Source organism: Phacochoerus africanus, chromosome 5 (genome assembly GCF_016906955.1).
Source record: "Phacochoerus africanus isolate WHEZ1 chromosome 5, ROS_Pafr_v1, whole genome shotgun sequence".
NCBI lineage: Eukaryota > Metazoa > Chordata > Mammalia > Artiodactyla > Suidae > Phacochoerus > Phacochoerus africanus.
This window is the reverse complement of record NC_062548.1, coordinates 59,191,243-59,205,419: the sequence shown is the minus strand read 5'-3', so window position 1 is coordinate 59,205,419 and position 14,177 is coordinate 59,191,243. Positions and strand designations below refer to the sequence as shown.

The following is a 14,177-nucleotide window of genomic DNA, read 5'->3' as shown; positions in this document are numbered from 1 at the left end:
CACCACATTATCTACCAAGGATCTTGATCACCATAACTAAAAATACCCACCTCTTTTACTTCCTACAGTATCTTCTAGATTACTTATGCTAAAGTAACAAAAAATAAATACAAGACCAATATATTTTATCTTCCCAACTAGATTGGAAACATAGAAAACAGTGTGTGTCTTATTTTTTCTATCTTTTAGAGTAGAAAAGCCTGAACTTAGCACGTAGTAGCTATAATTCTTAATAAAATTTGATTTTTTTTTTTTTTTGTCTTTTCAGGGCCTCACCCACAGCATATGGAAGTTCCCAGGCTAGGGGTCCAATCAGAGCTGAAGCTGGTGGCCAAACCCACGGCCACAGCAATGTAGGATCCCAACAACATCTATGACCTATACCACAGCTCATGGCAATGCTGGATCCTTAACCCACTGAGCAAGGTCAGGGATCAAACCCGAGTCCTCATGGATACTTGTCAGGTTTGTTACTGCTGAGCCACAACGGGAAGTCCAAACTTGATATTTTTAAAAGAACTCATATTGGTAATGTATGGGGTTTAATATTTGTTGAGTAAAGAAGCTATCCGATTCTTAGGGTTATATAATTTTAAGCTAAAAACAGAGATAAACTACAAACTGATTTTACTCTCTGAAATTAATATTATCATACAGCAGTTCCTAAAGTGACTGAGAGTACATCAAAGTTATGTGTTTGTATTTTGTACCCCCCCAATCCAAATATTTTTACTTTGAACTCACCTTACCCTATCATTTAACATTTTCCCCATCTCTTATTCCAAAAATCAAACTATTTCTATGCATGTATACAATCTTTTTTGGATATGGTGATAACGTATGTGTGTGTGTGTTTATACACTTATTATATTGGAAATATATTTCATTTCATTAAGACTACAATAAGAGGAATTTCCATTGTGGCTCAGCAGGGTAAGAACCCAACATAGAGAAAACAAAAAACAAGAAAAGAATCCAACATAATGTCGTGAGGATGTGGGTTCGATACCTGGCCCACAGTATCCTCAGTAGGTTGAGGATTTGGGATTGCTGTGGCTGTGGCGTAGGTTGCAGCTGCAGCTCATATTCAACTCCTAGTCCAGGGAACTTCCATATGCTGTGTGTGGAGCCATAAAAAGAAAAAAAAAGAATATCATAAGAACAAAGGTTATTCCCAAATGTTAGACTGCTTTTATTGACAGGTTTTAAGCATTATTATAGAACTTAAGGAATTACATATATCTAGACTTCAATGATAGTATTTCCCTATTTTGTTTACTTATAAATAAGTTTACCTGTTCATACAGAAGAAAGGTCTTGTCTCTCTCAGAAGTAAGAACCTTGACATTACCCTGAATTTCTGCCAAATGACGCTCATATTTTTCCAGCATGCATTTGAGTTCTTCACGATCTCTTGTTGTCTTCAAAAGCTCCACATCACAGTTTGTACCCTACAATTATTACATAAGAAATCTGAAATTCTTCTTTGACACATGTTACAAACAGAAAGGTGCTACTGATGGCAGCACACAATCTGTAGTTAAGCAAAGAGGATGATATAACAAAAGGATGAAAAAAAGTTTAAAAATTGCCTCTCTTAAACAACTTCATCCCAAATTGCTCCATGTTTGTCTGATTACCTTCCAACCATTATTAATGTTGGGGAAAAGAACTAATTTCAATGGTCCACTGTGCCATCAAAGACAGGTCTGTCTCCCAACCTCCTTGACACACCAATTCATGCCAAATTAAAATGAATTACTTCCAGATTAAGTAAATCAAAGAATAAAAATCATTATTTGAGCAACAAACTCTAAAATATTTATAAGTTTCCAAAACCTACCCGGGAAGACGGAGATGGGCGTCTTGGGCTTTTAGATCTACTTCTGATCATCTTTCTCAGCTTGAGAGCTTCCCTCTTGTAGTAATCTCTGTCTGCCTCTAAAGTCTTGACAAAGGAATCAAGTCTGGAAGGAGATTTATTTTGTGCTTTTTCAGTCTCTAAAATTATCTTGCCAAGGAGGAAAAAATTAGGCCATTATTTCAAGCTAAACTATAACATCATTTTCTTTTTCTTTTTAGGGCCATACCCACAGCATATGGAGGTTCCCAGGTTAGGGGTCCAATCGGAGCTACGGCTGCTGGCCTATACCAGAGTCACAACAACATGAGATCTGAGCCACATCTGCAACCTACACCATAGCTCATGGCAATGCCGAATCCTTAACCCACTGAGTGAGGCCAGGGATCAAAGCCTCAACCTCATGGTTCCTGATCAGATTCATTCCTGCTGTGCCACGACAGGAATTCCTCTAACATCATTCTCTAAATGAAAGCTGAAAACAAAGAGGATCCTCAAAAACAATAAATTTGGTATTTAAAAATAACTCATCAGGGAGTTCCCACTGCGGCTCAGCAGTAATGAACCCAAGTAAGAACCATGAGGTTGCAGGTTCAATCCCTAGTCCCACTCAATAGGTTGAGGATCCAGCATTGCCGTGAGCTGTGATGTAGGTCACAGACACGGCTCAGATCCCATGTTGCTGTGGCTCTGGCGTAGGCCAGCAGCTGCAGCTCCAATTTGACCCCTAGCCTGGGAACGTCCATGTGTCATGGATGCGGCCCTAAAAAGCAAAATAAACAAATAAATAAAATTCATCAATACCTTTAAAAAAGTAGTTAGAGATCTTTCCTTCCAGCATTTATGAATGTACTATATTTTTATTTTACTGAAAATGTCTCTACATTTACCCAATAATTTTGTAGAAAAAAAGAAATCTCAGAGGCCAGAAATGTCTCTTGTAACAGACCTAGTTAAAAGTACTAGAAATGGAATTAGTTTGCTTAGATAAACCTGTATGCGACTATTAAAGCATCTGTTCATAGCAACCAATTATTTGTTCTATAATTGTTCAGTGAACAAATAATTAAATGAATGCTGGATACTCTATACCTATATATACTTTCAAGTGTATTCCCATTCATATTAATATACTTAGAAACATTTGTTTTACATTTATTTTTCCAATACTTTATTGGGAAAAAAGTACAGCTATACTTTCAGAGAGGGTGTTTCAAAGATTTTAAATAACATCATTAAAATTTCTAAAGAGAGCAATTTTCATTTCACATTATTAAAGAAAACGTATTACTCAGAACTACATAAAATTGGGCAAAAATATTTATTACTAGGAGGAATAAAAGTAAATGTATGGACAAACACATCTTATATTCTGAGAATTACTCACAGTCATCATTTTAATCAAATAACACCTAAGGGCATTAATAAAGCCAACAAAAAGTTCTCTCCACCTCTAGGAAAGAAAGGAGCGATGACGAGATGGAGCAAGAACAGTACTGCTCTCACAGATGGGAGAATCATGGTGTACCAGGCAGAGAGTGCTGATTTTAGAAAACAAACATTTTTTCATTGTTTACAAAATGCATGAGAGCCAAAACATATGTGCAATTTTTTGCAATCTTACTAACAGAATAAAAATGATTCCTTAACATATATTTATGAAAAATGTACTTACAGATCTAAGCCTTTTTATTGTATCTTCCAATACTATTATATTATTTTGCTGGCAAATGACTTCAATCTGAAAAAACAAGCAAATAAAATTGTTATTTAGACATAAAATGTTTAAACTGATTTGGCTGCAAAGAGAGCATCAAAAAAGGAAGACACTTGAGTTCACGCTGTGACACGGTGGATTAGGAATCTGACTGCAGTGCACTGGGTCACAGCTGTGGCTAGCATTTAGTCCTTGGCCTGGGAACTTCAATATGCTGCAGCCGTAAAAAATAATTTTTTTTTTGTCTTTTGTCTTTTTAGGGCCGAACCCTCGGCATGTGGAAATTCCCAGGCTAGGGAATCTAATCAGAGCTGTTGCTGCTGGGCTATACCACAGCCACAGCAACGCCAGATCCGAGCCGTGTCTGTGACCTATACCTCAGCTCATGGCAACACCGGATCCTTAACCCACTGAGCGAGGCCAGGGATTGAACCCACAACCTCACAGTTCCTAGTCGAATTTGTTTCTGCTGTGCCATGATGGGAACTCCAAAAAAATAAATGTTTTAAAAAAGGAAGACACCTGGAGTTCCCGTCATGATACATTGGAAATGAATCCAACTAGGAACCATGAGGTTGCGGTTCGATCCCTGGCCTCGCTCAGTGGGCTAAGGATCCAGCGTTGCTGTGAGCTGAGGTGTAGGTCACAGACGCGGCTTGAATCTGGTGTTGTTGTGGCTGTGGTGTAGTCCAGCAGCAACAGCTCTGATTAGACCCGTAGCTGGGAACTTCCATATGCCCTGGGTGCAGCCCTAAAAAGGGAAAAAATAAAAAAATAAAAAATAAAAAAGGAAGACACTTAAAAATAAAAACATGCAGATAGTGAATATATTATGAAACAAAAGATAGTGTACTCTTTTATGTTTACCTATTTTTGATGGTAAAAGAACCCAGGATAAAATGAAGCAGTTCTCTTAAATTATCCAATGTTTTGTATAAAATACTGATTTTTTAAAAATTATTTTTACTGGAGTCTAGTTGACTTACAATGTTGTGTTAGTTTCAGGTATATGGCAAAGTGCATCAGTTATACATACACATACATCCATTCTTCTTCAGATTCTTTTCCTATATAGGTTATCACAGAGTAATGAGTAGATTTCCCTGTTCTATACAGTAGGTCACTGTTATTTATCTATTACATATATAGTAGTGCATATATACTAACTCCAACCTCCTAATTTATCCCTCCCCCCACGTTCTCCCTTCGGTAGCCATAGTTTGGTTTTAAAATCTTTTAGCCTGTTTCTGTTTTTCTGTTTCTGATTTTATTTAACAAATTACTCCTCATAAGCTGGAACAAAATGTTAATACTAATTATAATTCTGAACATGGTTATAGGGAAGAGATAAAAGAATGACTAGAATACATGAAGTTTTCCCAAATCATAGTCAGAAGTGATTGCTTTCTCCTCTGAACTCTTTTAATAGTTTAGTTTAATCCAACCCACAAAATACTTCCTGGGGAGTTCCCTTCGTGGCTCAGCCATTAACAAACCCGACTAGGAATCATGGGGATGCAGGTTTGATTCCTGGCCTCGCTCAGCGGGTTAAGGATCCGGCGTTGTTGTTAGCTGTGGTATAGATTACAGACACAGTTTGGATCCCACATTGCTGTGGTGTGTGGCATAGAACGGCAGCAGTGGCTCCAATTTGTCCTCTAGCCTGGGAATTTCCATATGTTGTGGGTGCGACCTTAGAAAGCAAAAATAAATAAATAAATAAATAAAACCCCACCACTTTCTATATCAATTTTATGACATTTTATGACATTGAATATATCCAGTCATACGGTATAGCCCCCTTCAGTCATACATTTCGTCTACGTCTAGACTGTACATCCCCAAAGAACAGGGACTGTGTTCTTTTTTTTTTTTTTTTGTCTTTTTGCCATTTCTTGGGCCGTTCCTGCGGCATATGGAGTTTCACAGGCTAGGGGTCTAATCGGAGCTGTAGCAACCAGCCTACGCCAGAGCCACAGCAACGTAGGATCCGAGCCACATCTGCAACCTACACCATAGCTCACGGCAACGCCAGATCCTTTAACCCCAGATCCTTTCACCCACTGAGCAAGGCCAGGGACCGAACCCGCAACCTCATGGTTCCTAGCTGGATTCGTTAACCACTGTGCCATGACGGGAACTCCAGGGACTGTGTTCTTACACAAAGCTGTAAAGTTCTTTGTTAAAAGCTGGCATCCTGGAGTTCCCTTTGTAGCTCAGTGGTTGACGAATCCAAATAGGAACGATGAGGTTGCGGGTTCGGTCCCTGGCCTTGCTCAGTGGGTGAAATGATCCGGCATTGCCGTGAGCTGTGCTGTAGGTTGCAGAAAAAAAAAAAAAAAAAAAGCTGGCATCTTAGTTTAATGGATTTATTTCTCAATTCATAAACCTCCCCCTTGTTATTCTAAATTAAAATGTCTCCTTCTGTGTTTTTAATTGGAATTTTTTGGAATTACTGTTTCTCATTTGTTCTTTAGACCAAAGTTTTAAGATTTCTCTGGTAGTTAATATTTCAGTTTATGAAATACTTAGGAGTGTTATAGTGTGAAATATAACTTAAGTATAGTTTGGATCAGCTTATACATAGTTTTGAATAATTTTCAATGCTTTTTTACTATGTAAACACTATATTGAATTATGTATTAAAATGTTCATACAAATTAAGTATAAAAAATTTTATCTAGTATCTGCCAAAAATTTTATCTAGTATGACACATCCTTGTAAAAAATAAATTGAGGAGTTCCTGATGTGGCTCAGCAGGTGAAGAACCTGACATAATGTTTGTGAGGATGTGGGTTTGATCCCTGGCCTTGCTCAGTGGGTTAAGGATCTGGTGATTCTGCAAGCTGCCACACAGGTCGAAGATGCTGCTCAGACTGGATGTTGCTGTGGCAGTGGCGTAGGCCTCAGGTGCAGCTCTGATTTGAACCCTGGCCCAGGAACTTCCATATGCTGCACATGTGAGCATAAATTTTTTAAAATAAATACATCTATACATTTGGAACATAACCAACAATACGTAAACTGAGCAGATATATTATGTCTATAGGTATAAGCAATATGTGTTTATGGTAGACATTATTTTTTCCTTATATTCTTCATGGACTGAAATTTTTATTATAAGATACTTATTACTTTTAAAAGATAAAAAACTTAATGCTGATTCTACTCCAAAAAAAAAAAAAACCCCAAAAAACAAAATTATAACTAGCATGAAAGAAAGATGCTAGCCCATTGTTTTCATTTATTTGGCAATTGTTTTAAGAGGGTCTACTGGAGTTCCCTTGTGATGCAGAGATTTAAGGATCCAGCCTTATCACCACAGCAGCTCAGGTCACTGATGTGATAGGGGTTCAGTCCGTGACCCAGGAACTTCCACATGCCGTGGGTGCAGACAAAAGAAAAAAAGGGTTCTACTATATGTCTGACATTGTATTACATGTTGGTTATAGCAGTGAATAAAACAGACAAAAACTTGAGCCCTCATACAGCTTACATTCTAGTTGAAAAGAAAAAAAAATCAAAAGAGAAAAGGAAATATGTATCAGAAAATGACTGTCATTCAAAAAATACATACTGAGCACTGACACCTGTTCTAGGCACTTGAGCTAAAAAGGGGGAATAAAACAAAGATCCTCGCCTTTGGACATCCTGCACTCTAGCTGCATAGACAATAAAAAATAAACCTAACGAATACATTATGCAGTACACTGAGGGGGAAATTGCAGAGTTAAGGATATTGAGGGTGTTTATGAAGGAACAGTTTGGAATTTTCAATAGGGTGATTGGTGAAGTCCTCACTGAGAGAGCTCCTTATAAGAATCTGGGGGAAGAACATTCCAGGCAGAAGATATGTCTATAGCAAAAGCCAAGAGACAGCTAATTCCAAGAAATAGAAAAGAAGCTAGTTAGGCTACAGCAGAGGGAAGGCAGGAGGGAGGCGGAAAGTGGTAGCAAAGTGCCAGAGAAAAATGAAGCTGGGGTGGGGGATAAACATGGGTGGTTGAGGGGAGAAGGAGTTTAAAATTTTACATAGGCTTTACACTTTGTCTTCCACATGACAGGTTTTGAAATATTTCTGACTGAATCACATACAAAGTAACAATAATGACAAGAGCTACTGGAGATCCAGTCCAATAATGCCACCATGTTAATTAAAAATGTAAACTGGGAGTTCCCTCCTGGCTCAGTGGGTTAAGGATCCTGTGCTGGCACTGCTCAGGCATGAGTTTGATCCCTGGCCCAGGAATTCTGCAGCCCCCCTCCCCAAAAAAATGTAAACTGAATGAAGAAACTATTAATGGTAAAACTGCAATTCTGTTTCTTCATGTTTCAAAACTTGTGTTCAGGAATCTGGGAAACACTGTATTAAGGCACAAATGATAAATAACTCAAGATTAAAAGACAACAGGAGGCTTATGGTTGTAATGGCTTTAAAATATGTTCAAAAATTCTAATACTCCTTCCATCAAAAAAGGGAGCTTCATTTCGCCTCTTAAGGGTGGGCTATACTGAGTGACTCATTTTTAACAAACAGGATAGGTGGAAGTGATGGTATGTAACTTTTGAGAATGGATCACAACAGGCACTGGAAATTCCTCCTTGCTGTCTCTCTTGGATCACTGGCTCAGAGGGAAGCCAGTTGCCATAAAGAACATGTAAAACAACCCCAGGGAGAGGTCCCCCTGGCAAGGAACTGAGCTTCCTGTCAAAAGTCAAATCTGTATAAGCCATCTTAAAAGCAAATCCTCCAGTACCAGTCAAGCCATAGCTGCAGCTTGGCCACCACCTTGATGTCAATTTCCTGAGAAACCATGAACCAGAACTACTCAGCTAAGCAGCACTTCAAACTGTGAGATATGGTGAAGCCATTAAAGTACAGGAGTAATTTGTTACATAGCAACAAATAATACAATAGTAAATACTAAAAACATTTTAATGGAATAAATGATGGAAGAAGTCACTCTGTGGATTTTAAAAATATGACTACGAGTACACTAATACTATTTCAGTTCTAGACAAACTAACCATAGCTTTAGTCTCAGATTACCTATGCATAGCCAAAGAATAATCTCAAATAATGGAGGAACCCAAACATTCTTTATCTCTCTTTTGTTTGGTTTTTTTGTTTGTTTGTTTTTGTTTTTTGAAGTTTTTTGCTGTTGTTGTTTTGTTTGTTTGCTTATTAGGGCCCCACCTGTGGTATATGGAAGTTCCCAGGCTAGGGGTCAAATCGGAGCTGTAGCCACTGGCTTACACCACAGCCACAGCAATGCCAGATCCAAGCCAAGTCTGTGACTTATACCACAGCTCACTGCAACGATGATCCTTAACCCACTGAGTGGGGCCAGAGATTGAAACCTGCATCAGGATTCTAGTTGGGTATTAGTCAAGTTTGTTACTGCTGAGCCACACGGGGAACTCCCAAATAAGAAATTCTCTTGTTTCAGGCTCACCCCACAAATCCAATAATCTCTCTCCAATGACGGGATGTCTACACTGTACACCCAATAACTTCATGATAACAACATGCATATTCCCAGCACTGGTCATGTATCTTTCTAATCCTCATTCTGACTGGAACATTTACCTAACTGGGTTGGGCATTTTACCAACCAAGGACTAATTTCCATTTTGTCCTCTGTTAACTTCCCCATGCTTTCCCTGTATCAGCAACGTCATGTCTACCCTAAGATGGCAGCCCACCTCTTTTCTGAACAGCTTTCCAATCCCCAAATACACCAAACGTGCCAGGTCTTATATGGATACCTATTTCCTAGAAATACTCTTTTCTAAGCCAGGTAGAATTTCCATCTATGAATTTAATATTTTCAGTTTTAAGTAAATCCTAGCTCTTTTATGTTAGATATTCTCCATTCCTGAAATTCTCCCCTTTTGGTGGGCAGGGGGGCTTCACCCACAGCATGCAGAAGTTCCAGGTCTAGGGGTCAAACCTATGCCATGGCAGTGGCAATGCTGGATCCTTAACTCACTGAGCCAACAGGGAACTCCTGAAATTCTCCCTTTTGACAGAAGAGGATTCATCCTGAAAGAGTACTCACTCACTCTCTGGAATACAGGCACTAACAACCCTTTAAAATTGATGACTTCTAAATGGGGCATTCTCTTTATGGGAATTTGGCCAACTAGGCTTCCCCGAAGTCCAGGAACGAATGCTGTTATTTTTAAATTTGAAGAAGAAAACAAGAAAGATATAATAAAACATCAATCCAGTGTTTTCGATATTTCTTATAATTAAGACAACTCAATGTACCATTTAACTGTGAATGAAGGATACCTATCATCAAAAAAGAAACAATACAAACAAAAAATATATTGAGAATATTTAAAATATTCAAGCTACTTTTAAAAATCTTTCAAATACTTTGGTAGCAACCATTACAAGATAAATAATTTACAAGTTAAAAATAAATTATTCTTATCTACTCTCTTAAGCAGTTCTCCCAAAGATCTCCTCCAGGCAATACTGTTAAAGAAGACTGAGTCCTTATAGTAGAGTAATAAACTTTACATATTTAAATATTCCATTAGTTAGACTTTTCACTAATATAGACTTACTTATCCTTTAGACACTCTAAATAAATGAGGTTACTGTATATAACAAATACCATCCTACTGTTCATTAATTGGGCTATTATATTTCAAATGACTGTAATAAATAATGCCTTCAACAATACTTATGTTCACAGCCTGATCATTTATTTAGTTAAGTGCTTTATCACATGCTACCATGAGTACCATGTAATATGCTTTACTACATGCTACCAAGAGTACATTAAAAGGATGTTTGAGAAATAACATGTAACAACATTTAGCTTTAGGAAACTACTTTCTTATGGACACAATTTACTAATTTGGTGATTAATAAAATCAAGATGAATAAGCACATTCATCTGCTATCATTTAAAAATTCAATAGGTTGTCGCTTGGCTTTCAGATATACTCTATGTCTTGCCTATAAGCCATTAGGCAGCAATGAAAAATGAAACTGTCTTCATTTTATAAGAGTTTAAATTCCTAGTTTCTAAAGGGTATAGGAGAGTACTAAAATTCAATCAAGAAATAAAACATTTATCAAAATAGCAAAAAGCTATAGTAATTAAAATAATACAGCAGTGGCATAGAAAATAGCAAATGAATCAATGAAATTAAACAGTCTGGAAACATATCCATGCACATATAAGAATTTAGTAGCTGTTAAAATGACCACAGAAAGCACTGGTCAACCTTGCTAAGTAGGTTAAGGATCCAGTGTTGCTGTGAGCTGTGGTGTAGGTTGCGGACATGGCTCGGATCTGGTGTTGCTGTGGCTATGGTGTGGGCAGGCCGCTACGGCTCCAATTCGACTCCTAGCCTGGGAACCTCCACATGCCGCAGGTGTAGCCCTAAAGAGACAACAGACAAAAAAAAAAAAAAAAAAGAGGAAAGGAAAGGACTACTCAACCCTACATCACACTAGAACAAAAAGATATTTTAGAAGGATTAAAACTTTATATATATATATATATATATAAAGTCACCTGAGCCACCACAGTGACAATGATGGATCCTTAACCTGCTGCACCACAAGGAAACTCCTATTTAAGTTTTTTTAAAAAGGGATAGGACTTAAAAAAAAAATAAAAGATCAAAACTGAGAAGTCAGTAAAGATTGATAAATTTGACAACACAAATTTAAAACTTTTGTTTAAAAAATACAAAAAATACCTTTTCTTAAAGTGTAAAATAAAGTGTGCATGCGTGTGTAAACAGAAAAGAAGAATGGAAATATACATATCTATTTGTTGGTAGAGACCTCTGAGAGGAAAAAAGGACTCAGGAAAAAGAGAAATGTTCTATATTCAGAACATTCCTGTTGCTTTAAGTTTTGACTATAACTACATATTACTTTGGAAACTTTTTTTAACTAAGGAAATTTTTTGAACAAAATTTTAAAGTGAAATAAAATGTCCCTATAAGAGACACTTAATTACAGTGTCAAATTAAATTTGACACTGTAATTACAGTGTCAAGTCTAAAAGGCTTTCAACTGTGTAACTGAGAATGTCACCTTTTCCATTGCATTAATAATTGTATGGTGGTTAAAGCAGAACAAAAATCCTGATCAGTAGTTGGATGTTAATTAGACTTACTGTGGTGATCATTTTGCTATATATACAAGTATTGAATCATTAGGTTGTACCCCTGAAACTAATATAAAGTTGTATATCAATTATACCTCAATTAAAAAACCTCATCAGTGATAAATCTAATACCTTTGCTTCTTCAAGTTCCTTGTCAGCAGTATCCACCACAAAATTTTTCTCTTTTTCTAGTTGCTCTGCTAGTTGGTCAATTTTAATCAGTTCTTGACAAAGATGCTCATTGTAGCTGGTTAAATCATTTACTTGACTGCTTACCACTTCCTTACTATCCAAGAGTTTCCTAACATATTCTTCCAAGACATGATTTGTCTGCTTGAGATCTTCAATCTGTTATAATCAGAAAGAAAATGATCACATTAAAACATTTCCTTAGCTCCCATCTCAGAACAATTAAGTGAGTGGAATCAGGAAGGGAAGTTTGCTTCTCTGGCAAGGAGACAACTATTTATCTTTTCTCACTTTCTAAATTTTTTACCATGTGACTGTACTACCTATTTGAAAAAATATATTAAATGAAAATTTAAAGGTTTATAGCTGTATCTCTCAAGACAATTTACAAATGAATAACAAAAAAAACTCTTAGTGCTCATTTTTAATAAAACTATTAGAAAAACTTGCCAAATATCTGCAGAAAAGAAACCAGTCTTAAAATTATTTAATTTTAATAATATCATCATTTAGGCATTTTTTAGAATTACATTTCTAGTTACTGTTATCAAAATATGTTAACTCTTTAGAAAAGTCCTTTTGAACATACCAGTAACTTACTTGACTAAGCTAAATACCAAATCAATCAAGTATTTGCTGACTAATGTGGAGGACCACAGCTTGCTTTCCCAGCCCACTATCAAACCATCAATGGATGAAGAAAAGGGCCTTTTTTTTTTATCACGAAGGTATCCAAATGCCTTTAAAGGAAGAAAAATATGTTAGACCCATAGAACAATTTCAAGAACTATGTGAAATTCAAAAGATACAAAGATAGGTAACATATCTGCCCTCAGACAATGTATTGTCTACTTGAGAAAATACACATACAGTATGTTAAGTGCCATAAGAGAAATATCTGAGAAAAAGTGATACCACAAAGCGCCTTTTCCATAGGATTTGTCTCTCATTGTATATTTAACAAATATTTATTGAGCAGCTACTACATTCAAGGCACTGTATTGGTACCCCATGCAAGATGTAAAAAGAAGAAAAAAAAAAAAAAAGCCCAGTCTTAAAGGTGCATCTAAAATTGCTAAATTCAAAGTTCCCACTGCAGCACAGTGGGTTAAGAATCCAACTGAGGCAGCTCTGGTTGCTGCAGAGGTGCAGGTTTGATCCCTGGCCCAGTGCGGTGGGTAATAGGATCCAGCACTGCTGCAGCTGTGATGTAGTCACAGCTGTGGCTTGGATTAAAATAAATAAAAACAGTAGATCCCTTATCTAAACTTATCCTTAGTTCTAACATTATTCTACTGCAATCATGCCCTTTTCAAATAAATATAGAGATAGGTCTTTCCAAACTATCAAAATCAACAGTTTTCTTTAAAAATAAAAACTTTTCTGGAGTTCCCGTTGTGGCTCAGTGGTTAACGAATCCGACTAGGAACCATGAGGTTGCGGGTTGGATCCCTGGCCTTGATCTGTGGGTTAAGGATCCGGCGTTGCTGTGAGCTGTGGTGTAGGTTGCAGACGCAGCTCGGATCCCAAGTTGCTGTGGCTGTAGTGTAGGCTGGCGGCTACAGTTCCGATTGGACCCCTAGCCTGGGAACTTCCATATGCCTTGGGAACGGCCCAAGAAATGGCAAAAAGACATAAATAAATAAATAAATAAATAAATAAATAAAATAAAAATAAAAATAATAAAATGAAAAAACTTTTCTATTACTTGTCACTATATAAAGGAAATATCCTAAAGGTCATAAATTACACATAACTAAGTATACCACAATGACCTTTATGAACTAGACACCAAGAAGCATGATAAAAGCCTTTTTTTTCTCTTTTTAGGGCCACACCTGTGGCATATGGAAGTTCCCAGGGTAGGGGTCAAATCAGAGTTGTAGCCATCAGTCTATGCCACAGCCACAGCAGCGCAGGATCCGAACTGTGTCTGCAACCTACACCACAGCTCCTTAACCCAATGCGCAGGCCAGGGATCAAAACTGTGTCCTCATGGATACTAGTTGGATTCCTTTCCACTGCACCACAACGGGAACTCCATAAAAGCCATTATTTTAATCCAACTCTCACTTTGGTATTTTGCAAGGCACACTAACTTGTGAGAGTTATAGGTAAAGAATTTAAACTGTCAAATCCAGGAAACAAGAAAAAAACGACTTTTTTTAAAAAAAGCAAAAAGGAAAACTATAAATGCATTTATTTCTTTAGTTCATCTTTTATTTCAAGTAGGCTGAATTTCAGCAATACCTCCTATTCTCTTTT

General features: G+C 37.0%; 1 protein-coding gene across 7 annotated transcripts in view; it reads right to left on the bottom strand.

Annotated features, from left to right (window-relative positions):
* Positions 1 to 14,177, bottom strand: part of TSGA10 (testis specific 10) — a 119,664-nt gene that overhangs the window by 86,628 nt on the left and 18,859 nt on the right. For 3 of the 7 annotated variants that reach the window (XM_047781463.1, XM_047781459.1, XM_047781456.1), the window contains exons 3-6: positions 11,856 to 12,071; positions 3,537 to 3,602; positions 1,844 to 2,011; positions 1,296 to 1,451 (exon numbers count right to left, since the gene is read on the bottom strand). In XM_047781463.1, the coding sequence (XP_047637419.1) occupies positions 1,296 to 1,451; positions 1,844 to 1,894 (207 nt within the window). In that variant the 5' untranslated portion in view covers positions 1,895 to 2,011; positions 3,537 to 3,602; positions 11,856 to 12,071. Of the gene's footprint in view, positions 1 to 1,295; positions 1,452 to 1,843; positions 2,012 to 3,536; positions 3,603 to 11,855; positions 12,072 to 14,177 lie in introns of those variants that run through there. The other 4 variants (XM_047781460.1, XM_047781458.1, XM_047781462.1 and 1 more) reach the window with 3 other exon arrangements.